General features: G+C 44.7%; 1 protein-coding gene across 1 annotated transcript in view; it reads left to right on the top strand.

Moving 5' to 3' along the window:
* Nucleotides 1-26,946, top strand: part of Rims1 (regulating synaptic membrane exocytosis 1) — a 496,751-nt gene that overhangs the window by 71,946 nt on the left and 397,859 nt on the right. The window contains exon 2 of the mRNA XM_023718668.1: nt 8,254-8,334. Coding sequence (XP_023574436.1) covers nt 8,254-8,334 — 81 coding nt within the window. The remainder of the gene's footprint in view (nt 1-8,253; nt 8,335-26,946) is intronic.

Here is a 26,946-nt window from a genome sequence, read left to right as displayed (position 1 = left end):
GGCATTGCCTGTGGTGCCGGGGATTGAACTGCAGTCTCTGCGCTTGCCTAAGCTTGCCTAAGCAGGTGCTTTAGACCGCTGAGCTATCTCACTGGGCCTTCTATTTCTTCCTCATACTCAACAAGTGAGAGAAGAAACTGTGATGCTGGGTGTGGTGACCCACCCTGTAATTCCAGCCTTTGGGAGGCTGAGGCAGGAGGATCACCAAGAATTTGAGGCCAGACTGGGCTACATAGTGAGTTCAAGCCAACCTGGACTCCACAGCAAGACCTGACTTCTAATGTCTCACTGTGCTCACCCACTTAAAATATGCAGACACCTCTGCCAGTGGATAATCACCAGGAGGACTGAGTGCCCTCGAAGGTCTCTCCCCCCGCCACCTCTGGGGCAGGCACAGGGCAGGGGGAGCTTTGGGCGGAAGCGTCTGGTCACCAGGGAATTAGCAAGATGTGGAGTTGATCTTTACTCTCCAAAACCTTTCCAATACTCTGGTTTCTCTTCAGATCGTATAAATCTTTCGCCTTTTACAAAACCTTTCCAAAATAAACCTCATCACACATGGCCCCACCATAATCTTCTGGAAGGCAAAAGAGAGGTTAGTCAGGCTCTGAATGAAAGACATTTGGGGAAGCCACCTCCTGCTGATGGCATGTCGTCCCTGTCCACCTCCTCAAGCCTCCTTTCCTCTCTCAGCTCCTCTTCCTCTCCTCTGCCTCCTCACCCCCCTTTTTACCTCCTCTCTCCTCCTCCTCTTCTTCCTCTCTTCTCTCCTCCTGACCCTGTAACTCCCTCCTGTCTGTGCTAACCACCCACCTGGCAGGGCCATCTCCCTCCACCAGGCTTTTTCTGAGGCACCCAATACGATTCCTTTGCGCACCATCTCATACTCTGGGTGTTTCAAACATGACTTCAGGCCCCATCCTCCTTGATGCCCCTCTCTGCTGCACCGACTCCTGTTCCTCTGTGGGGGAAATCCTTCATTCTTACTGGGTAGATTTCTAGTTTTTACATTGTTTTATTCCTCCATGGCATAAACAGAGGGTCTCCCTTGCGAAGTGAGGAAAATACTTGCTGCTGTAGAGTTTTTCTTTTTCTTTTTTTGAAGCTGTGTGCTGCGCAGGCAAAAAGTGGCTTCGAAAGAATACATGCAGGACCCTCAGGCAGAAGGATGTGAATGAGCGTGTGCAGTGGGTGGCAGGGGATACTGTTAGTGTGCTAGCCCCAAAACTGGTAAACGGAGAAGGAAACTGCTTTGCTTTTTTTCTATTTTAGAAATTATGAATGGGAATGAGAAAATGGATTTTTAAATTTTTTTTTCTTTTTAAAATTTTTTTTATTAATTTTATTGAGAAACAAATAGCAATGAGACAGTTTCAAAATCGATTAATAGGACAGTTTCAATAATACCTTGCATATTGTTGTCTTCGTCGTGGTTATTCATCATACAAGAGGCAGACATGATATCCTGTCCACACACACTATTAGTGCAAATCTTTCTTCTCATTGAATTAAGAGAAAGTAGTAGGTGCCAAATAGGAGAAGGTGACTCTTGACATTGTCTCTGGAATGCGTTTTGGAAGAGATTGCTCTCAGTCAGTGTCAGTGATAGGAGGTCGCCTCGCGTGTCCTGTTCCATGGTGGTCTCTGGTTCCCAGTGGTCTTGTGGTCACCTGTGTTGTCAGCTTGGCCAGCTGTAGGACTTGCTTTCATAGCTCCTCCATTGCTGCATTGGGAGAATACGGCTCTTGTCATACTACACCAATAATACGTCCGTCGTCCAAGTATTCTCAGCGCCATACTTGTGTCACAAAAGGAGTGCTGTAGGAACAAAACCAGGTCCTGAGCCTTCACCTCTGCAAGTCAAAAGGCTGCCCAGAGTGGTTGGTAAGACGTTAGCTGTGATTCTAAACTGAACTATAATTCATATCTTATTTTCCTAACAAAACTTACCACTTACCATCACGAAAGTAATTGAGTTTCTTAAGTCAGCAGTTTCACATGTGCTCTTTCATATTCTCTTGTGCTTTTTTGTTTGTTTGTTTGTTTGTTTGTTTGTTTGCGGAACCGGGGATTGAGCTCAGACCCTTGTGCTTGCCAGGGAAGCGTTCATTCTATTGAGCCATCTCCTCAGCCCCTCTTCATATTTGCTTAATGTGAAGATTAAATGAGACTGAATGGTGAAGCCAAAATAGCTGAGACTAGCTTTAATAGCTTGCTGGAGAGCTTCCGGTTGTTCATCCAAACCAACCCAACCCACTCTGTCCTGGCCTGCTCTGCGAGTGCCCCGGAGATTGGCCCTCAATGGCTGCAAGGTCCTGGGCTCCAGGACAGAAGAGTGAGCTGGAAAGCAGAGAGCAGAGGACCAGAGTGGGGTTGTCGGCTCCCTGGCTCCCTTGCTGTTGACCTGTGGTGGCTGTGACCAAAGGTCCCAGCTTCCCCTGGAAGGTGGCTCCCCCTGTATTCCGCTAAACTGTTCTCTGTGTCCCTGGCACCACACTGTTACTTATTCCGTGTTATTTCACCAATTAAACTGCTCAATTCCCCTCAAAAAAAAAAAAAAAAAAAAAGAGAGAGAGAGACTGAATGTCTTTATGAGCTGTGATCAAAAATGTGGTGAATACCGCTGTCCAGTGGAAATCAGGCGCATAGAAACATTACAAAACAAAGTGCGTTCCTGCTCACCTCAGTCGCTGGTCTGGCCTTCTGTGACTTCTGCTCTTCCCCAAGTCAAAATGAACATGAAACACAAACAGTTTTCAATCAGTGGAGGCTGCCAGGGACATGTAGCTAATGACACCGGAGAAATGGCACGTCCAGAACTGCTTCAGAAAGTGGAAAGAGGGCTGGGGAGGTGGCTCAGTAGAATAAGCACTTGCCTGAGTTCAAACCCCAGTTAAAAAAAAAAAAAAAAAAAAAAGAGAAAAGAAAAGAAAGAAAGTGGAAAGAATAATGGACTGAAGCTGATCAAAGTAGGGATGTTAATGCCAGAGAAAGGTCTTTTAATGATTTAAATGTTAAAATGTTAAACTTTCACCCTATCTTTTGATCCCACTTCTACTTTGTATATTTTGACATGTGGTAAGTGCATACCTCGTTTACAAAAAATCAGAAGGAAAGCAAGTCGATTCTTTATCATTAAGCTACATTTCCTTACATAGCATTACTTTCAAGTGTTATTTGATAAAATATTAGTGTACCAGATATGACATAGCATCTTAATATTTCAAAGCAGCGATCTGGCGCATTTTCCCAGGCTTTGCTGGGTAGTCAATTAATCTCCGATCAGAATTCCAGTGGAAGGTGACAGTGTCCCAGACAGGCTAATAGTGCTGGAGGCGATGAGAAATGGCTCCACTGAGTACTTTGAAAAGATAGCTGAGCTGGTAGACTTGGTGTGGAATAGCTATAGAAAAGCAACGAAGGCAGGCATGGCTGCTGGGGCTTTGGGTTAGAAGAACCTAGCAAGGGGCTGCGTTCTGGAAACGGTGCTGTCTGGAGGGCTGTTACCGATGTGGATAAAAAAATCTGAGGATGCACTGGGTATCTGATTCTGGAATTAGGAAGAAGTAAGACTTTTGCATGTTTTGAGTATTTTGTGACAGATGTCATGTTGAGGGGTAACTTAATACTCTAAATGGGGGCTTAGATGAAAAGGTGGCCAACTACAACACCCTCCTTTTAATGTATTTAGGGCAGGGTCTATAGGGTGTTTGGGGTCTCACTACATAGATTGCACTCATAGTGATCCTCCTGTATTCAGCCTCCCAAGTGCTAGGATTATGGGTGCGCACCACCCCGTCCAGTCTCAGTCCCTGTTTCAGTGTGCCCCCAGGGCAGGGCTGGCATGTCATGCTGGGAATTGAACCCCAGTAGCTGTGCTCTGCTGAAGCAGGCGCTTTAGTCCACTGAGTTATCCTGCCGACCCTACAAAACCCCTTAAATCTCTGTTTGTCCCTATTTTTGTTACTTTAAATTAGTTATCAGCAAATCAGGAGAAGATCTGATAGATTGAGATAAATCACTGCATAATCAAAGATGCCAGAAACCACACCAGGTCAAACCCCCTAGAGCTTGTAGTCACTTAGTCCCTTGTAATTCTAGGAAGTCAACAGGGTAATAGCATTTGTGGTCTCCTAATGTCTGACCTAGGGAGTGTGTCTTCTAAAAATGTTTCCTGTGTTGTTACTTTAATTGCCTGTAGGTTTTCTTGGGACACATGTGGCCTAGAACAGTAACACTTAGTGTTACTGTCATTTCCAAGCACTGTTGGATATAGTTATCTCCTCCATGGATGACAGAAATATTCAAAAACCTTAAGATTGAGAACAGATGCAAAACATGGTCTACTTTTCGGCAGCGTAATGCACAGTGGCTAGATTCCTGACATTAGTTATGAAACAGAGAGCAATTTAAAATTCAAATTCTGATGAAGTTTCATAAAATTGTTGTGATTTTTTTTTTCCCTTTGTGGAAGCAGGGCAGGGGGTAGCGATTGTAGGCACTAAAATGGAAAGGCAAAGGAGAGACGGCAATTATGTAAATTGTGTTTCTTGAAGGCATTGAGAATTTTTAATTCGCACTCTAAGTATCTGGAAGCACATTTAGTTCGCATGTGGAGAGATGAGAGCTTTGCCTTCTCCTCACCCAAGGCTGGTGGCACTGGGGGTGTCTCCCCTGCATCCATGGGCAGAGGAGAGGGGTCTGAGTGGGCAGTGGTCGGCCACTCACCGCATTGATTGCAGTGGGTCCTAAAACCAGCAGTGCTCTGGGTGGGTGGAGGAGCCTTCCCTTGGTATGTTGGGGGATGTCTTATTTGCATAAATCTTCAGTGAGATGACGGGATGCTGCTAGGCAGTTCCGAGGCTCTTGGGGTCCACCTGTGATAGATTGCTGCATGATCAAAGATGTCACCAACAACATAAGGTCTGACCCCTCTAGCTCCTGGCCCCTTAATCCCTCACAATGCTGGGAAGTCAACAGGGTGATAGCATTTCTGATCTCCTCATGTCTGATGTAAAGAGTGAATCATATATAGAGATGGACCCTCCAGAGGTGCAATCTACTGGAATATCATTATCCTGTTTCTTAATGAGGGGTCTACATTATTACACTAACAGTAATACATGGAAGATGGTGAGAATTCTGGGAGATGAACAATTTGCATATATTAGGACTATCAAAATTATTAAGACTTTATGGCTCCAAATAATGCAGTCGTAATTTAAGGAAATGTTCAATCACGGAGGCTGACAAAAATCTTGTGGCTGCATCATGATTTAGGTGTGATTTGTCCTAAGCATAGGGCAGTTTCTTTTTTCCATTTGTTAGTACAGGGTCTTAACACAGCTTGGACTCATGAGGATCCTCCTGTTTTCAGCATCCCCAGCTCAGGGATTACAGGCGAGCACCACCACGCCTGGACTGAGTTGCTGGCTCAGTGTACCCCAGGGGTAGGCCCAGTGATAGAACCCTGGTCCCTATGCTTGCCAAAGCAGGCACTTAGTCCACTGAGCTGTCTCACTGGCCCTAGAGCAATAGTTTTACTTTCTTATACGTATAAGAAATTTCAGTTGAAATAAAGAAACATTAGGAAATATTTGTGTATGTATATATTATCATGGCTTAGTGGCCCCTCAAGTGGATTGAAAAATTGAACAATTTGAAACAAATGGCCCCTGCCCCCCTCAGGTTCAATAGCTAGTGCTATCCCTCCTGTGAATATATGACTGTGGGTCCTGTGATCAGGATATAGGTTAGGGGAGAAAATTGTGGTCCTGGCATGTATTTCGTAAATTGTAAACATATGGTTTTTGAGGAGCCGTGTGTTCACTTTTGTTATTCAGCAAAACATTGAAGTTTGCAAATTGAAATGAAGCTTTTGTCAAACTCCATAATGTGTGCAGACAGAGGTGACAATGTCCACCACTGAAATTTTCAGCTGAAACCTGTTGGTAGCGAAGATTAGATAAGGATCTCATGGAAAGACAAGGCCCTTTGTTAGAAGAGAGAAGAGTTTGGCTAAGAAATATAGATATACGGCTGCATTCTCTTAATTCAAGGAAGAGCAAGGTTTGTTCTAATAGTGTTTGAGACAGGATATCATGTCTGCATCTTGTACAATGACTAACCACTAAGACAACAATATACAATGTATTAATTATTGAAAATGTGCTAGTAATCAGTTGTGAAACTGTCTCATTGCTGTTTGTTTCTCAATAAAAGAAATATACTGAGCCAGGGAGATAGCTTAGTAGAATAAGTGCTTGCCTGGCAAGCACAAGGTCCTGAGTTCAATTCCCAGTACCACAAAAAAATAAATAAATAAAAATACTGCTCGGTAGTAATCTTCATTTCCTTGAAGATAGTTACTTTACAAGCATATTTAGGAAAACTACTTGGTGCTTTTAGCTTAACACTTTGCCTAAATACCCAGGATTTGAGGAGAAAAAAAAGAAGATTGAAGATTTCCCATAGATATAATTCTTTAAAGTTTTCCCAAGTTGTGGTATCTTTTTTTTTTTTTTTTTTTTTTTTTGCGGTACCAGGGATTGAACTCAGGACCTTGTGCTTTTGTGCTTGCCAGAAGTTGTGATATCTGAGATACTTTCTCAAACCTGTTCATGTGGATTAAACTGCTGTGTTATTTTTAGTTGATGAGAATTTTTGGGGATCTTCTGGGACTATGAAATTGGACATTGTACCTGGTGGCAGTTAGGTTCAGACACCCTACTTCAGTGCCTCTCTCGATGGGCTAATTCTGGAGCATTCTTGAAGGTGGAGTGGGTTGGGCTTCTCCCACAATTTAGAACAATCCCCTAAAGCGAGGCTTCTGTGCTTCTGTCTCCACCGCTCTCTCTTGGCCATAATCCATTGACACTTGTGCACGAACTCTTTAAAAACGCATTTCTTTACCTTTAGCCCAGGAGGAAGGTGGGTTGAGGTTTTGAAACTGCACTGTTGTCTCTTCTCCTCGTGTCGTATATTGATTTCTCAGTCTTACTTGGCTACTTTGGGAATGAGCAGTGTGTGTGTGTGTGTGTGTGTGTGTGTGCGTGCGCGTGTGTGCGTGCATGCGCGCACATTTCCATGTATTGTGTCCACGTTTCCCTGTATCATTTCTTTCAGAAGTGGAGAATTTTGCCATGCAGCTTTTAGCTCTGGGAAAACAGTTGACCCCCCCCCCCCGCATCCCCAGGCAATCCATGTCTGGAATAACAGGGCCGATCACCCAGAGAAGCGGGACAGTCAGACTTTTAGCTGCCTCCTGGAGCATCTCATGCTCTGGGGCCCTGGGTCCTCAGGTGTGTTTCCATTAGAGAGGTGGGAGGCCTTCCCAAGGCTCAGCTTTGTATGGCAGTGCTGGTGAGCCTGCTGAAGCTTTTGGAGATGCCAGAAGCCCACTATGACCTACACGCCACAGGCCCCCCACTCCAGAGTCAAAGCTTTTGAGCAGAAAGACTGCCTTATCTGTGTGGAGCCTTAGGTAGAAGCGTTCTCTGGTTTCTGCCCTCAGTCTCTGCAGTGTTCGGTAAGCCCTGCTAACCTGGAAATACGGTCAGGTCCTGCTGCTCTTTGGGGCTCTGTTGTAGTTCTACAATGTGGGATTATGTAATTTAAGATGAAGAATCTAAGGCACAAGAAGAGCTTTTATTGTTTTCACATTTCAGAAGCACCTACTTATTTGTTGCAAATGCGCATGCATGTGCACGCACACACATAGTTTATAGGCAAACACTTCCTTGCATTCCTTCCTCCACCCTAGTACGAAGAGAATTTGGAGTATGTCATGGTACTTTCCAGATCTAGAGACCTGCGTGGTAGTTCATGGTGCAGAACAGTAGTCTACGACTTGGAGTAAAATAGCCAAAGCCACAGAAAATTCTGCTTCATTTTTTAATTGACCACCACAACAGCTGTTCCTATTTTTGAGCTTTTAGATACCTTCATGTGGGGAGGTCAAAGCTTTCGAAAGCTTTTCTTCTCTGGGGAAAGCTGCTGACAATCATTGGATTGATGCTAAATGGAAATTCAAATACAAGGGCCCGAGCAGCTTTCATGTGGGTCTATCTGCGATGTTGGAAGCCTGACTGAAGGTTTCCAATTCTGGGGGCCCTTTGAGGGACCTAAGGTGAATATTGAAGGGGCTTGGAGAGAGTTCCTGTTAGATATGTTTGCAGTGTGATTTTTAATTTCCAGATTTGTTCTACCCTTTCTATAATTAATAGTGCATTGTGCTGTCTATCGTGCGCCCAGGTGTGTTGTCAGGGACATGGCGAAGCCTGCTGCCTGCAAAACACCAAGAAACGCTGAAAGCCCGCCCCACCAACCACCACCGTAAGTATGGCGTTGGTTTTATTGACTGAAAACGTCGCCTCACGCACAGATCATTGGCTACCGATTTGTTAATTCACTTTGCATGTGGAAGTCGATGATTCTCTGGCTTTTCTGGTCTGTGTTTAATAAAAACACTACTATTGAATTGGATAGAATTATCTGCAGACCTGAGTTCTGGGTGAAGTTCAGTGATGTTTCAAATACCAAATTGCAGGAATCAAGCTAATCAGGGATAACAGCTGTGCTCTTTTAGGGCTGCCGAGTAGGAACAGATCTGCTTTTGCTTTGTTTTGTTGTTGGTTTGAGGGATGGTGTGTGGATGGGAGCCTAAGGCCTCAGGAGGGAAAGAGGTAAGGTCAGAGGGGCTGGGGTGTGTTAGAAAACCTCCAGGGTAAAGAAACTTAAGTTTCCTGAAAATGTCTCAACAGAGCCAATACCTCCGCATAAGCATTAGAGCCAAACAGTTCCAGGGGCCAGGGCACATCCACGATTCGCAGTGAACAGAATGGTTTTCTAGAAGATTTCTTTAGCTATCTCAGAATTCTGTGAGGTACAACGAAAATAAAATGATAAAGGAGTAAAAAGGTTATGAAGTGAATGTTAAGTATTTGAACTGTTTTACTGTGTCAACATTTTATTAGCAAAGAGTAAAATTAAACTCAATTAAATTTTTCTTACAAACACAGCTCTATCTGGAGGGTTGATAATCTCATGCGACTGTTACAGAATTTTAAAACTTCACATTTTATCTCATCAAAAAATCCACATTTGAGACTTGGTATTTGTTTCACTTCCTGCCTACCCTTTTCATTGGTCCTTGAAATGCTTGTATTTTATATGTTACATATAGTAACATAATTTAAAAATGTGATTTAGGAGGTAACATTTTAAAGTAAAATTCAGGGGGAACAACAGATGTGTTATAGATTTTAACTTAATAATATATTTGCGCATCATCTGGTACATTGAATCAGCATTTTCCAGAAAATAAAGATAGTGGTGATTTAACCATGGTAAACATGATTTATAATTGTATCGATGAAAGAAAAACAGGGAAGAAGTGCTGTTAGTAATGTTGCCATATTTATTTTTCTTCATCACCTTATTTGGGTCAGTGTTTCTCCCTCCTATGGTTCCCAGGCTGTTTTCACACTGGGCTTGAGAACTCCTCCTGCCGCAGTCTCTGAGTACCTGGACTACAAGCATGTGCATGGTATAGACCAGTTATCTTCCTTCTTTTTTTTTTTAAACATATATTTTTAACTTTCCGCATATGTACAGTTGTGGAACTCTGTCATGACTAAAACTGAGCCTAGTGAAATCTCACTGGCGGCCCTTCTGAGTTGACAGTGCAGAAGGAATCACTGTTAGCTTTTTCACTCCTACTTTTTGCCAGGCTTTTGTTCACTCTGTGCTTCTCTGACGAAAATACAGAACAGCACTGTGGGTAACATTCGCTGCTTATTTTTCTGTTCTCTGTAGAGGGTGATGTTGGGGAACTGAGTGCCCCACATACATGAAAACACATTGGGAACTCAGTCTGAAGCAAGTGCTTGGTGCTTGGTGGAACAGATTTTGTCAGGAAAGAATATAGGGCCCTACTGTACGGTATCAGTGGCATAGGTGGAAAAGACACCATAATTAAAGATACGAACCAAATCGAGGGAGGGCAATGGTGAGTTCCAATTTTGCTGCAGTGATTTTGTGGCATCCTTAAGTGGACCAAGGAAGGAGATTCAGAGCACCTCTGGAGCTAAGACCCAGAAGCAGTGACGCTGACGCTGAACCTTTTAGAGTAGAGTGCACACAGTGGATCCCAAAGCCCACTTATTTATCACCAAGGGCCGACGCTGCAATTAAACCTGAAAACTGAAATTTTAGTTTAGGAAAAATAACTCGTGCATGAACCTCTTTTATCTTAAAAGAAAAACATAACATGGGTGTCATGGGCTTGCCACCACTGCCCTAAGGCATCTGGTTCACTGGGGGAGTGGATGACACCTTCAGAGGATACCCAGAAGGGACAATTGTGAGATCCCTAGGTACAACCCATGATTAGAGAATGGGAAAGCGAAGAGGATTTCTCAGCCATTATAATAGTTAAAGGAAGCAGGAGGGCCCTAAGCACAGGTTGTACAGGGACGCAGAGGGAGGCCCAGCAGTATCAGATGAAGCGGAGAACAAAGAAATAACTGCGGGGCTGAAGAGTCCTTTGGGTTGGGGCAGATGAGGTCATTGGTGGCATTTGTCATGCAAGGGTAGAAGGGCTGCGTTGCAGTAGGGGGTGGTGAGGAGTCCAGAGGAGGAGTTGGTGCGCCTGTGTGGTTTGTTTCTCTTCCTCCTCCACCCCATAAATAGTGTGAACTTTGCTTTTCCTTTTTCAGTTCTTAGTTTGGTTAGTACACGTTTGTTAGCAGTCTGTGACGCCTGCACTGCCCATGCAAAGTTGGTGCGTGTGCGCGACGTACCCTGCTTCCTTCTCGTCCGCTCCCGCGGCCCCATCTCTCGATGCCCTGGCCTCCTGTGAGAGATCCGCCTTCTTCCTCTTCCTGTCTCCTTCTGCTCTTCATTCATGCTTTGGATTGCTCATACTAAAGAAGCCACATGCTACTTAAGCTTGTGAGTCTGATTTATTTCATGGAACAGCATATGGCCTCAACCTGTGTCCATTTTCCTACAGACGATGCAAGTTTATCTTTTTAATGGCATAGTAATGCTTCATTGTATGTGTAAATACCACATTTTTTTTAAATTCGTTCATGTGTTATTTCAAAAAGATTTCCTGAGGGGGAGAATGAAAGAGAGACAGGCAGAGAGAGAGAACATTTGATAGAGGGGAAACAGTATGTTGTATCGCACGAGTATAGTTTGATGTGTGCTTCCATATATTTGTATTTTTGATAGCAATGTATAGAAGCTATTCAAGGTTACCTTTATTATGAAAATATCAGCTATACTTTAAACATGCTGTGTGAGTTATTACCTGATCTAAGCAATAAATATATCAAAATGTTAGTGGAATTCAGCAAGTGAGACTTGCATCTGCTGCATCTAAGGTTGTATACAGATTGCAGATAAATGATACAGAACTCTTGCCTACACAGCTCTCAGACCATGGCAGTAGGAGAGAGTTCATGATCAAGTGAACTGTAAACTGTGTGCTCAGTGCTACACTAGATGGATGTTGAAATGAGAAAATGATTCATCCTGCTAGGGGTTGCTGTGGTCAGACAAGGATTTCCATTAGAGCCTGCTGTAGTTAACATGGGCTTTGAGGGATGACTAATTCAGGGGTCAGCAAGTTTGGGGTACAGCCATCTAGAAAGAAAGAGCCTTTGCCCTGAGGCCCAAAGCATCTGGTGTGGTTTAAAGCATGCACTTACGCGCTGCAGTCTGAATGTGCTGTATTTTTCTCTGACTTGGTCTTGAGATCTCTCTGAAGGGAGCTGTGAACTCCAGTCCTGCCCTGAAGGAGCTCGAGGGCAGGTGTTCTGTGTGCTTACCTTCTTGCCTTTTGTGAGATGCTTTTTCCCTGGGTAGATAGCCCAACAGCTAGGCTTCTGCCCTGGGACCAGGAATCCCGCTTATAGGAACCTCATTTATACTTTGAGACTGCGCTGTAGCTCTTGCCTCAGCTGGATCTAATTATTCCTCCTAAGATAGCCTTTTGCTAGGACTGCCCTGACCAGGACGAGAGTTGGCTTTCGTTGTGTGAGTCTAGCCAGATTCCCGGGTGGCATCGCAGCACAGCACAACACAACGCAGGAGATAGCAACAGTGGTGTGGTGCTGGCGCCTTGCAGAGACCAGGGGAGGCACACTGCAGGGCCACAGGGAGCAGGGGCCACCAGGGCAGTCACACTCATCCGGTACTTAGGGAGCAAGAGGAGCGGGACTCACATGGACCAAAGCCTTCTAGGGGGTGCTGGGTGCTAATCAGAAAGGTATCCACTGGGGAGCTCTAATGAGAGGGTTAGAGCAAATAGCCATGAGGTCCGTGGAGTTGTGCTTCGACACAGAGATGGCCAGCGCAGCGTGCCTGGGTGTCAGTGGGGCTGACCAGACCTAGGCAATCCCGTAACACTTGTCCATGCATCGCATGGGGTTATGGATGCCACTCTGCTCTCTGGTTGCTATAAGCTTTGTGCTTGTGTGCATGCATGCCCGTGAGGGTTCTGAGCAGCCTCATCACACAAGTGTTACCTGGGCGACTGCCAGGTTCCTTGGACTGAAGGAACTGAGTAGAAAGAAAGGCATCGGAAAGACCTGCTAGCTGCACGTTCCCTGGTGCCACTGAGATTCCATGGTTTGCATTTCTCTAATCACCTTTAGAAAACTTGGTAATCTGGTTTTAACCTAGTCTTGTGTGGAGTCATTTTTAGCCTCCTAGCTAGCTATTTGTTGATTCTGTTAATGTTATCGATTTCATTCATTTGTCGAAAAAGTGACTGTCGGTTCCAGGTAGCAAATACGTTACTTGGAGGAAGCTTCTCTTTGCCCTCTCTGCTTCCTCTTTTGTAGAAATCACCCTTCTGCGAGTGACAGATGGGTCATGGACTAGATCATGCTGTGCCATCTCATGGACACTTTCTCCATGTTCCCGTGCAGCACACGCTTCTCTCCTTGCCTTGTCCTCACATCTTCAGATGAGTGAAGCACAGAACTCTTAAGTCTTGTGCTGGAAGTGAGTGCCGGAAGTGACATCAGAGAAAAGATACCCCCCCCCCCCGGCACACAGTTTGCACCTCAGACACACCCCTTCTATAACTGTACCTCATTCCCAAAGGTGTGGGAAAGGTCCTGTCAGCGCAGGAATCCACCCACCTTGGGGCTTTGGCCCTGTGCCTGAGCCAGGCAGGCTGGCCCACCTTGTGGGCTTCCCCATGGGGCTCCCCGCTCTGAGCTTCTTCAGACTTTCTACTTAGTCTCTGCCAGATTCTCTCTATGCCTGATCTCAGCACAGCTGTGGTCCACCCCTTCAGTGTTAAATCAGCTTTAGGTGAGAGGGAGGCACTGGGAGGAAAGGAAGCAAGTTCCACACCAGCTGGAAGAGGGGTGTGTGAGAGGGGAAGCGACGTGGGGCTGCCTATGCCAGGCTGGCCTGTCCATTTCCTGTCAGCCGATGCAGGGTTGGGCACTGGATGCTGCAGTGAGCAGCACCGAGTCAATGAATTTCTGAAGCCTTGAGTACAGAGGAAGCTGTAAATCACCAACAAGTGTAGATGTTAGAAACTCCTTTTTTGGGAAGGCCCTGAATGGAGTGCAGTGATGAACAGCTCCACTGGGGAAGTTATTTAGAGTTTGCTCACGGAAGACTCTAAGAGGCGGTGACATTTAAGGAGAGAATTGGAAAAATAGAAACCAACCCCTGAAGAGTCAGAGGAAGGGAATTCCGGGCAGAGAAGATGACACGCACACGGGCCTTCTGTGGTCCTTACGTGCACCAGGCATATTTAAAGAACTCCAGAGAAGTACTTGAGGAAGAGGTGGGAGGTGGGAGATCAGCAAAGGTTTCATTTCACAGGCCTTGTGGGCCTTTGAATTTCATGGGTGGCTTACCCTGAGGAGCTGTGCAAGCTCCCCCAAGAGTGGAGCATCCCAATCCCGTGCAGCATGGTGAAGGAACCCCCTGGGAGGACAAGGAAATTCTCAGGAGATGCTTGGGGTGGCTTAGACAGAACACAGAGGTAGCAGTAGAGGTGAACTTGTGGAATTGAGTCACGACATCTGGAAAGGAAAGGACGTGGGAAGGAACAGGAGCAACGGCTATGCACGGAGGGGAGAAAGCGTGCAGCCCCCAACAGAATCACTGATATGCTTAACATGCGTTGAATCGTGAGGCACACGTGGTTTTCCTCATTACATTTTAAGCCTGAACATAGAGGTATCTTAAAAGGCATCTTTGCTAAAGACTGTTATGAATCTCACTTTTCTTACTTTAGGTGTGTTTATTTAAAACATCAGATCAGTTTTTTAAGTTACAGTTCCTTCCTTCCTTCCTTGCTTCCTCCTCTTCCTCCTCTTCCTCCTCCTCCTTTTCTTCCTCCTTCATCTTTCTTTTGTACAGGGTCTTGCTAGGCAGCTTGGACTCGTAGAGGTTCTCCTGTCTCAGCCTCCCCATTGCTGGGATTATAGGTGTGTGCCACCACGCCTGGTTTTGGTGACCAGCACAGCACACCTGAAGGATTCTGGGGCTGCCACGGCATGTGGTACTGAGGATCAAATCAGGTCCTTGCACTTGCCAGGGAGGCACTTAGACTGCCGAGCTATCTCTCTAGCCCCTAAACATCAGATCTTGAAAAAAGAAAAAAAAAATGAAGTAGGAAATTGAATACACAATGATGCATTGAATGTTTCCTTTTAAACTAATTAATTTAAATTTGGGGTTTTGTGATTTTAGGGATGGATGTAATAGTATTGTAAATATTCAATACATTACAGAAAATAATATGTTTAAGTGTCTATCATGTAGACATATTGTTTTTAAAATATATTCTACTTAGTAAACTATAAGAAGAAAGGCAACACACACTAAGAAAAGGATCTTTCAGCTACTTTTTTCATGAATAAAAGAAGAGAAAGCCTTTATTGTGTTATTTTTGACAGGGTGTTTATGTGAAAATTGTGACGAATTTCCATTTTGGTTTAGTTTTTTCATACACAATATGATAATTCTGCATCATAGTCTGTATTTCTAGTGTCATTTGTAATCAGGATCAATATCATTTTTCTTCGGCATTTCATCATTTAGATTTTGTTTTAAAGTTTTAAATTGTTTTATTAGTACACGTTTGCAGTACATGAAGTTCCGTATTGTGGAGTGGGTACATGGACAACATACAGCTTGGTTCTTTTTGAAATCCCCTTCGGTTTCCCTCCCATCTTTCTTCCTCTGCCTGTAAGTCCCCCACCTCCGTTTTTATCCTTCTTGTTGTTACTATTCTTAGCTCATGTTTAATTAATTATGTAATTATTTTTCAGTAATTAATTATTCAATTAATTATTCTTTAATGAAGACATTTAATTATTCTTAGCGCAGTTTTACTATGATGTTTACATTTGTTGAGGTTATTAGGTTCCTGTATTAAGTGGAAGTATGAAGAATCAGTTTCCTACCAATAGAAGAAAAATAAAAAAAAAAAAAAAAAAAAAAAAATCCAACCAAAGTACACCTTTGCTTCTTAAAATAAAGCCCAGAGAGCCAGCAACTTAGAAATGGGGACTACTGGGAACACTGACATTTTTTCAATTCACAGTTCTAATTACAATGCGACAGAATTTTTGCTAACCGTGTTGCCTTGTTGTCTTCATTCTTTCTATATGGCTTGTTGGGTCATGTGAATCATTCTACACTAATTTCTGGTCTTTCTGCTGTCACTGTTATAGTGTTAGTGTTGTTTTTATCTCTTTGCAAATGCTGAGGAGGGAATATGCCCTCTGAAATTTCTTGCACATCAAGAGAATTAGTTCTGTGATAGTTCCATTTGTGAACTTGGCTAGTCCTTAACCACAGAGGCTAGTGAGGCTTTGCTGAGGCACCCTGTGCTATTCCAAGCTCAAGTTGTAGACACCCGAGCCAGTTTCTGCCTGGCTCTAGTTAGTGGCAGTTCTACATCAACCCACGTGATGGGACCAAAACAGATTTGCCGACAGAGGTAGCGGGCCACGTGTCGAGGATCAAGCATGTACTATATCAGTGACATGCCCTGGGTCACTTGGCAGGACAGGGTCTGCTCTAGGCTTGAATCCTGGTGTCCAAAATACAGGATTGATTCAAAATACATGTGTGATTTACACTATAGATGCTACGACTGGAATATCCTCCCAAAGCCCACGTCCCTGCACTAGCCCCCGAATTTGAATGAATGATAATTTCAGAAGGAAGCTTTGGGAGTTCATTAAGGTTAGGGAAGGTCCTGGGGTAGGGCTGCATTGGTGTGATTAGGAGAGAAGGGTGAGTGACCTGACCTGGAATGGCTGCTGTCTCCCCACGTGATGTCCTCGTGGTAGGATTCGTGTCTGGGTGTCCCTGCCTCATGCAGTCATGGGGTGGCTTCTAGAGTTTGTGATTAATTCATAATCCAATGCTGGGATTATGGGTGTGAGTGCTACACCCACCCTGGGGTGGATAGCTTGATAGAAATTAAAGAAAGGAGAGAGGCTAGCTAGCTGCCTCAGCCACTGCTCCTCCCTTTTGTTCTTGCTGGTTTGCTGTTTTCCGCCACCATGAATGGCTGCCCTCTCCCATGTACCGCTCTGCCTTGGATCCAGCCACGTACGGACTGAAACCTCCACAAACTGTGAGCTAAATAAATCTCTCTCTCCCTAATTTTGGTTGTCGGGTATTTTGTCCTAACAACGACAGAAAAGTCGCAGAGACACCGTGACATGTCACGACGCGGCAGGAAGGCTGCTGAGCTGGTGTTGGTGCGGGCTGTGGGCTCTCGGCCTCTAGAACTGTCAACCAGTAAGCATCTGTTTTGTATAAATTACATGGTCTTGGGAATTTTGTTATAAAACAAAATAGATAAGATAATAATCATGATGCATTTTGCTTTTTTTCATGGAGTAGTGGAAAAAACATATGTTAAGGGCGAAGAACATGTATTTTCTGCATTACTTTCTAAATCTTAGCTTTCTTACATGGATAATAGAAGGTGTTATTTATCTCATTGGAGTTTTTTGAGGATAAAATGAGATAATATACATAAGAGAGTTACGTGCTGTGTAAAGTGCCCAGTAGATGCATCATTCACATACTGTTCTAAAGTAGCAATAAAAAATCTGTTACTTTTATTATTTATTGTTTTTATTATTTTATTTTTGTGATTTTTTTATTATTATGTCATTTACTTAACAAATATTTACCTAGCTCTTATGTGTGCTTATACTGGGATAATTTGAAAATAATATTTGGCCGCTCCAGTAAAATTGTAGACTGCATGATTCTCCGTTTTCTTACTGAGGATATGATGTAAAAAGTCACAGAGATGTTTTTATTTTTATTTTTCATTTTACTTGTTTATTTATTTTAATATTTAGTACAAGGTCTACAGGGTCTCGCCACACAGATTAGACTCGGAGTGCTCCTCCTGTTTTCAGCCTCCTGAGAGCTGAGATTACAGGGGCGCACGACCACGCGCAGTCTCCATCAGGCCATCTCAGTATGCCCCTGTAATCCTGAGGGAGCGCATTGGAGTCTTCCCTGAGGTGGCAGGCAGGGTGAAAGGAAACTGTATGTTGGGCTGAGTTGTTGAAGAAGTGGGGAGGTGGTCTCTGGGAAGATAAGCTATTGTTTTAAGGGCTCCAGTCGTATTAGATGACTACCATAATGATTCAGCGATTCACACTAGTGCCGGAACCTATCACAGACCCTGATCCCTGTTTCTGCCTAAGCAGGTGCTTTAATCCGCTAAGCTATCTGGCAGGCCCATAGGGACATTTTTAAAAACCAACATTTTAATGTGTTTGAACTCCCTACTAAGGATGAGTAGGAAGTTCCAGGAAATGTATATTTTGGAAATTGTCCCTTCTCCCTAGAATCCTGACATTCTAGATTTAGAGTCACCAGTAGGTAACAGTGACATACTCAGTGTAAAAGATTAGTGAGGGGGAGTAATAATACTTCATTAAAAAAAAAATTACCACTGCCTATCACCGGATGGAAGTTCTCTTGCAAAGCTCACGTACAGAGGATGCCGGGGGAAATGAACACCGGGGCTATGATAATCAGAAGTCGTTGAGCTTCCGGGCTCAGCCTGGCTGTTCTGTGAGTCAGTGGCATTTCCTATGCTCGTGTACGGAGTCATTTGTCCAGAACGGGAGCGCTTTGCCTGTGCCAAGAAAATAGATGGTTGTTGAGCACAAACAGGAAGCTTATCATCAGAGGAGAATCTGGATCCCCTGGCTGCTTCTGTACTGGGATTAGAAGGAAAGTGCTAGATGAACGGAAGCGTGTGTGCGCAGGACAGCGGTCAGGGCTTGCTGAGTATTCATATTTATTTACTGAAAAGTAACAATGGTGTATAAGTGAAGGCAGTCATCTATTATGCATACAACCCACGTGAAGCACTGAATGTTTCTGGGCTGCTCTTAGCGATGTTAGGCAGCGTTACTATTAGTGGTGTGTAATTAGGCTGTCGGTTAGACAGATACAGGGCAGGACTTGCGGAGACTGAGCAAGTACTGTGGTTCCCGTCGTGTTCTGATGACACATACATGTGGCCTACAATGGGACAGCCACTCACTTTTACGCATTCATTCAGTGTTACAGATAGGAGCAGCTAAGCAGCTGTAACGTCGTTGAGGCTCAGATACAACCCGACCGTGGTCACAGTGTAATAATCAGGTTTGGAAGAGCTAGCAGTTTGCCAGGAGAACACAGGAAAATAGTCAAACTCAGAAACTGAGGTCAGAAAACTTGTTAGACCCAGGAATGTTTGATGATTTATTCTGTGTTTTTAAATGTGTGTGTGTGTGTGTGTGTGTGTGTGTGTAATACTTTCTCTAATTGTGTAAATATGTGTTTTAAACATGGCCTGTTTTCAGTTCTGTACTACAAATACTGTACTGCAACACTGTATTAAGAAGTGTTCTCCATTAGAGAGCTAGGAAAGGGAATTGTGTCAAATAAGACAGTTTTGCTTGCAATTAGGTTATAATCGACTTGTAAAAGATGAGAAATGGCTAAGTGGAGAGATGTAGGCATGTAGGTATAAAAGATAATCTTATAACACAAGTTTTACGGTTTGTGTCTAGGTGTCCCCCCAAAGCCTCCTGCAGTCATGGGGTGGCTCTGGAGTATGTGATTGATTATTGTGGGTGTAGAAGCTGCACCTGCCCTGGGGCAGGAATCTGCATTACAGTGTAAGTAGCGGGGAGAGGCCAGCTAGCTGCCTGGGCTGCTGCCACTCCCTTTGCTCTCTGCTTTTTGCTGCCACCTTGAAAGGTTGCCCTCTGCCATGTGCTGCTCTGCCTTGGAGCCAGCTGAGTATGGACTGAAACTTCCAGTAGCTGTGAGCTAAATAAACCTTTCCTTCCTTCATTTTGAGTGTCAGGTATTTGACCCAGCAACAAGAGGAGAGTAACTGAAACAACAAATAAATAGCAGAAATAAAGGGAATTTTATTTATTTATTTATTTATTTATTTTATGTATTTAGTACAGAGTCTACAGGATCTCGCTACACAGATCAGACTTGTAGAGATCCTCCTGTTTTCAGCTGCTCCAGTGCTGGGATTATAGATGTAGGCCACCAGGCCCCATCTCAGTCACTCTCTCCGTGTACCCTGGCACAGCCGGGGATTGAACCACTCCCTGCGCCTGCCTAAGCAGGTGCTTTAGTCTACTGAGCTATCTGGCCAACCCTTAATAAAGGATATTTTTAAAACCATTGAAAGTTTCCTCGAGGCATGTGCAGATGTAGCTATAGAGAGAGATACAGCAATACAGCTTTCTCTGAAGGAGGAGTCATAGGTACATTTAAAAAAGAGACTAGAGTACTCAGGCTAAGAAAGTGACTTGGGTCGAAGTTCCTAAGTGAGAGTGAAGTTGTCAGGCAGAGAGAACATTCGTACATAGTGCGGATGGAGGAGGGTATTTGGCCAGTGTGACGGGGAAATGCAAACCTGAAAAGAAGGGGAGGAGGTTGGGACCAGTCAAGAAAGTTCTTGGAGCTCAGCCTCAAGAAAGTGGTTGTACTCTGTAGATAGTAACCTGAAAGAGTGTGACGTTGGAACTGTCCTGATGAAAGGTTGATCAGGGAACTGGGTTTGTCAGAATTATGTGAAGTATGGAATCAGGGTATCCTGGAGGAAGAAGCCAAAGAAGAGGCGACGAAGGGAGACCAGGCTGCTTAGTGGTAGTGTGGAGAATGTCAGGTACAGAACAGACGGGAGAGAAACACTTCTGGAAGAGAGATAAGTCAGCCTTGGTGACAAGAAAGTGTAATGGTGAAGGGAACAAAAAAGAAGGAAGTCTCAGACATTTTCTGGTGATTTGAGCATGGGAATTACCTTAGGAAAGTTCAGGAAAACCAGTGAAATAAGAACGTCACACTACCCGAGAGAACTGTTGTCCCTCTGATAGGCATGTCTTGTCTGATTCCTTAGTGGCCATGGGGAAAATGATTCTGGTGCCATGGAGAGGCCATTCCATGTGGGATGGCAATGCAGAAAACAGTGCACAACTAAAATTTTAAAAATGCTTTCCAACCTCAGTTATGCTTAAGATGAAGGCAGGAGACTGTGTAGTTTGCTCTAGGTGACAGCTGGTAGCAATAATGACCCCAATTAAATGCTTCTGTGATTCAACACTTCAAGTGCATTTAACCCTCACAGACTTCAGAAGGCACCACTATTACGTCCATTGTACCAATGAGGAAATCGAGGCACTGAGAATGAATTTATTTTCCCTGTGCAGTAGGAATGCTGGGAATTGAAGCCAGGCGGCTGTGTTCCACACTTCCTCAGGCGTGGGCAGGCCTGGTCTTTCATTGGAAGGATCCCATGGGATTCATTTGCAGCCCTCTTCTCTCTACTGCAGGGCTAGAGTCTGGAGTCAGAAGACAGAACACCTCAGTCCTGATGCAAGGCATTCATTCGCGTATGAGGGGCGTGAAACTGCACAGTCAACGACTTACGGATCACTCTGGTGCTCACGCCAGCATCAAAGAAATTCAGGGAAGATAAGAAATTGGAGAGGCCTAGAAGGTTGCACAGAATTACTCTTGGCAACAGTTTGCATCAAAGTTTATTAAAGGACTAAGCAACCAAAACCCAGCATGGTGGCGCAAGCCTGTAATCCCGGCGCTGGGGAGGCTGAGGCAGGAGGATCAGTACAAGTCTGAGCTATGTAGCGAGACTCTGTACCAAATAAATAAATAAATAAATGATTCTGAAAACTTAAATGAATATTTGTTTTGATGGGAGTTAATCCTTAATCCTGAAATAGGCGATAGCTTGCCACCTTGGAATATACTTTTGCTGGCTTCTTCTGTAAATTCTAAGAAGTGAAAACTCACCTTTTAGTTTCTTCTTTTCTCTCCACCTCTGGCCTCCAGTTCTGAAGGAAGAGGCTCCGATGTACAGAAGTCGCTGTGTGTGCTGCTCTACTGGAAGTTGACCTAAACTCCACCTTAACATTTGGACTATAATTTATTTGATTTGAATAGTGAGTGTCAGTGGATATCTGATTCTAGATAGAGCCTGTTGTTCCCCTTGTTGATGATGAAAAACTGACCCTGATACAGGTCCAGGGACAGAGAATGAGAGGTTCAGCAGGGAGACTGAAGTCTCTATTTTGTCCCTCTGGGTTTTCTTTTTCTTTTATAAATCTTTTATTTATTGGGTATAGGGTCTCGTTGTGTACCCCTTACTCATAGTGATCCTCCTGTCCCAGCCTCCCCAGCACTGGAATTACAGGTATGTGCCTCCACACCTGGTTTTGGGACTAGCACAGTACACTTGGGGTCCTGGGGCCCACAGCATGCAGTGCTGGGGATCGAACCTGGTTTCTTGCATTTGCCAGGCAGGTGCTGAGACTGCTGAGCTATCTCTCCAGCCCCCTCTGAGTTATTCTAGTGCTGCCTTCCTCAGCAGTGCTGGAGAGTGGTTGTTACCATCTGTCATCCTGCACTAAAAGTGTTAAAAAAAAAAAAAAAAAAAGGATATTTTCTTGTAATGTCATTCACTGTGATATTTGGTGAGGTGATTAATCTTTTTTTTTATTTTTTATTTTATTTTATTTTTTTAAATTTATTTTATTTATTTATGTGTGTGTGTGTGTGTGGCCAGCTCAGCCCACCAAGGGGGCGGGGCTGGCTGGCATGTGGTGCTGGGGGATTGAACCATGGTCCCTGTGCTTTGCTAAGCTTGTTCTAAGTAGGTGCTTTAGACCACTGAGCCATCTCACCAGCCCGAGGTGATTAATCTTGAGGATTTATTCATTTAGTTTTGAGATGGGATCCCCTAGGGTGCCTCGGCGGATAACCTCAGTCCCTTGGGCACAAACCATCCTCCTGTTGGGGCGTGTTTTGAGCAAGGTTCAGGACTGGAAAAAGTGTGGCTTAGAGTTCTATACGGGGGTGGGGGTCCACCTTTATGAACATGAAGTTTAACTGCTCTTTGCAGCTAGGATTAGAGTGCCCTTAATCTCTACACTGGCCTATAGCAAAGGCCCAGGAACCACTGCCACCCCTGGTGCATGCAGCCTGAGGCGGAAAGCGTTCCCGTGTGTGGTCCCATCTCGCTAAAGCAGAGCCCAGTGCCCACTCACACCCCCATGTCCCACACGTCAGCGCGAGCACAGCCACGCGTGCACATCCTCGGCCCCTCTCTCTTCCACTTGTGACATTTCGGCTCCCAGGCGCTCAGATGGGAAAGCACTGAGTCGCTTGCGGCTGCCGGCGTCCTCGCTCTCTCCCTGTAATCAGCCCCTGTGTCCTGTCAGGTTTAATTTGGAATCATCACTCACATCTGTTCCTTCCGTCAGTTCCCACTGACATTCTCCTCTTCCAGGCTGTCTTTATTGCTCCACGAAGTTGGAAATCTAATGGGCCCTTTTGCCTCCTGGCCTTCAGCCTGTGGCATCCGCCCCACCCAGCTCTGGTCAGAGCAGCTGGTCCCAAGAGGCCCCATAGTCCATGTATCAGCGACAAACCCTCTGTCGTCCAGTGCTTGGATTTTACCTCACCAGAGTCTTCTTGGGGCGCAGATGGTACAAGAGCACGCTGTCCTCTGCTTGGTGACGCTGCCCTGCCTGGTGGCCTCCTTGCTTCCCTCTTTGCTCTAGTCCTTGCTTGCCTCAGTATCCAGTGTTTCCCTCCCTCTCCTCTCTCTCAGCTGTAATGCGACCTGTGGTTTAAGTCTTGGCTCGGGTGCCCTTTGCTTCCCCGTTTTCCTGGTCTGTCTCCTCAGCTGGGTCTCTTCCTTCTTGGCCTTGCTGACCCCAGTCTGCTCCAGGGCACACATCACTGTCATCTACCTGTACCTGTCTTAGGTCTGCAGTGAGTTTAGGAGCTCTATTTTGGTCCTTTATTGTTCTAATTCTTGTAAAAGGGATTTAGTAGTTTTGAAATGGAGTTTCACCCAAACATGAAATCACCTGCTGCATGCTGAATTCTTGTGGTCACACTTTCTCTGTCTTTATCTCACATAAACATCACCCCGTAACGATTACTTGTAAGGATGCGCCTGGCCGGTATCTTGTGAGCAGCACCGAAGAATTTCTGGTGCCATTGACCTCAACTTGACCTTTTCATTCTCCATTGACATAGACATTGTGATTCTTTGCTTCTGTGGGCGCAAAGTTCACATTGTAAAGCCTGTCTAGTAAACTGTTAGTTTCTCTTTCTCTCTCTCTCTCTCTCTGTGTGCATAAATTATTGAATAAAATGACCAAGAAGCCGATGTTGCAGTCACAGAGTTTAGTGTGACTTAAGTGACAGTAGGAAACTCATAGATTTTATTGACCATCGGCTTTTCTGTAATACGATTTGTCTTAGCTTGAGAAGAAACCCAAAGTTCTTATGAAAGAAATCTGTATTCTGAAATGCTAAGTAGTTATTGGATGGCGTCTTAGAAGGAGACTCAGAAGAGGAAATGGGGTATACAGGTTTAGCCGGGCTCAGGGCGTCCGTGTCAGTGGTAGGGTTACGATCTTTCCACGAATAGAAGGGAAAGAAGAAAAACTATTGCTGAGCTACAGAACAAGAATGTATCTTTACTGCCCAAAGGCAGCAAAAATACAAAACTCGGGAAAGCTAGCTGGAAACCACAGTGATGCTAACAGTATTTTTATCTGCCGACATGGCCTATAAAACCTTTGCGCATTACATGTCAGGTATTTTTCTCCTCAAGGTAAAGAAGCATCATTGTTTTGTGCTCTGATGCATTTTTTTTTAAACCTTGAGAAAAATGTGGCTCCAGTTGGTTCCCAGTGGAATGGTTTTACCACTGAGACCTCTAACAACCATTGCTCTTTGAATGTCAGTGTTTAGAGCCAAACAGGACACTGTAGGCAGGTCCTGTAGGTGAGGTGGCAAAACTTCATGTCTGTCTGTCTACACCTCTGTTATCGCTCACCTTTCAACTTCTGTAGGAGCTCAAGGCTGTTGTATAAAAGGACACATCGCATCTCCCTGCCCTGTTCCTTCAACTGTCCACTCTGTGTCACATAAATCTTTTATTGTCCACTGCAGCAGACTCGTAGTTTCCCAGTGTAATGTGGAACGCACGAGACAGCCCATGCTAGGTCACCTGTTAGCTGTATTTTTTTTTTTTTTTCATTATTTTGTGTACGTAGGACAGGGTCTATCGGGTCTCACTACGTAGATTGGATTTGTAGTGATTTTCCTGTGTTCAGCCTCCCAGGAGATGGGATTACAGGCACGCATCACTATGCCCAGTCTCAATCTCCGTCTCAGCGCACCCCAGGGGCAGGGCTGCCACGGGATTGAACCGGCTGCTGCCCTCTGCCCAAGCAGGCGCTTTAATCCACTGAGCTATCAGCCTGGCTACTCATTAACTTTAAAAGCATTATTGCAAGGTGATTGCTTAAAGACAACTATTATTGCAAATTAAACTATATAAAATTTATAACTAGAAAATTAAGTTAAGATAGTAAGTATCCAGAACTCACCACTGTCTGACGATTTTACTGCATGTCCCTGTCTGCGCTTTTAATGTGTTCACCGGAACACCGCGCTGCACGTCTTTTCCAACCCCGTGAAAGAGTGGTGCTGCGTGTATTGTGCTGCTGCTTGGTGGGGCGTTCCCTCCAGGGAAACTGGAAGTCCCTGTAAGTCAGCAGTCAGTACCTTTCCTCCCTTTCTCTCCCTCACCTCCTTTCCTTCCTTCCCTCCTCTCTTTCCTCCCAGGTTTGGTAAGTATGTATCAGGGCAACACTGCAAAGACATGCGCTCTTTTCTGTCTGTAAGTATCCTCCCTTTGGCCTGGAATGCTCTTCAATCTGACACCTACACGTATTACGGAGGCACCCACGAGCGCAGAAACACACAGCACCCGCCTAGTACATACCTTTCAGTCCTTTTAGCTGCAGGTTTTTCTTTCCAAAGACTTCTTAGGCCTTCTAGAAAGAGATAATCTCTCTTTGGTCGTGGTTCTGTGATTTGTTTTGTTTTGTTTTTGCGGTACCTGGGATTGAACTCAGGACCTTGCACTTGCCAGGCAAGTGCTTATTCTGCTGAGCTATCTTCCTGGCCCGGTTCTGTGATTTGAATACCATTACTTAAACATTTGGCATTGTGGATTACATGTAGAATTGCTATGTGGAACAATTGAAAATAATCAGAGTGTTTGTTAAATTTAATTTTCAGATAAGTCAATATATTTTATTAAATGTATCCCATATGCTAAAAAATGGGCTCTTCGTACATGAGAAATTAAAGTAAACTCATGTACTTTATTTTACCTGGAAATCTTAACTACTGTGGCTCTATTTTAATGTTTTTCTCTTCCAGGAGCAAAGCACCAGGTCCCCCCTATGGTGTCCATATTGCCTAGCAGAGAGAGTGACTAAAAATAGAAAGTTTGTTTAATAATATCTGGGCCGATGTCCTCTCCTGGCCTACGCCTCGCCTCCTGCATCAATCCTAAATGGTTTCGTTGCTTGAAATCAGGAAATCTTATGTGGTGATTGAGATGATATGTAAAATGCGTGTTTTGTGACTTTATCTTTAGTTGCTAGGATAAGTGGGTTAGAAAGGAGGTGGGTGAACTAGGGCAGGCAGGAAGGAAGGGGAGGCACCCAGCCAGGTGACAGTGGCAGCCTGTGATGCTTGGAGCTGGCAGCCCTGGCGGTTGGACAGAGACCACAGAGATGGACAGAAATCTACAGAGAGGGCAGCTCTCTCTGTGCTCGCTGGATACAGGCGCCAGTGAGCAGGAAGCGGAAAGCGCCGGATGTCCCAAGTTCATGTTGATGCCATCAACTGACCACGGAGCACGAGATGGGTTTCGGATTAAGCACAGTAACAACTGGGGAGTTCCGTTTCGGACTCACTGTGTGATGTGCTGTGACCAGGCATGGCCCGAAGATAATTACGCAACAGCATGACAGGCGCCCCTGTGAGAAGGAGGTCACAGGCCTCAGCAGCACGCGTGGTGGCCCGCAGCAGTTGTACCGAGTGTGGCTTTCAGCTCAGTCATGACATCCAGTCAGCAGTCCTGGGTGTAGATGTGGAGCTCTGGGGAGAACTTGGGCGTGGACATGTCAACGCCTTGGGCTAAAAATTGGAACGGTTGCTCTGGGAATAAGTGATGTGTACAGAATTGCTGGAAAAAAAGAGTAAATGACAGCCTCTTTATATTAATATTTATGCATTGAAATGAAAAATTGTGAACAAGACAAAGAATGGTTAAGGCTTGCGCTTGGTGGCCATGAAGTGAAATTCCAATTCTAATTGTAGATTTTTCTGATGGACCAGTTGGGCTACTGGAACTGAGAGGAAAGGAACCGCGGGGCCTTGTGAACTGTTGTCTTCCCTTGTATGTTATGAAAGTACAAGGGGGAGTAAAGAACAAACATTTGTTTCTGCTAGTTCTGGAGGCTTTGAGCTCTGAAACAAGGCTGGGTTCTGGTGGGGACACTTTTC

Source organism: Octodon degus, unplaced genomic scaffold, assembly GCF_000260255.1.
Source record: "Octodon degus isolate 3935 unplaced genomic scaffold, OctDeg1.0 scaffold00061, whole genome shotgun sequence".
Taxonomy (NCBI): domain Eukaryota; kingdom Metazoa; phylum Chordata; class Mammalia; order Rodentia; family Octodontidae; genus Octodon; species Octodon degus.
Note: the sequence above shows the minus strand (reverse complement) of the source record. Positions and strands in the feature narration are given on the sequence as shown.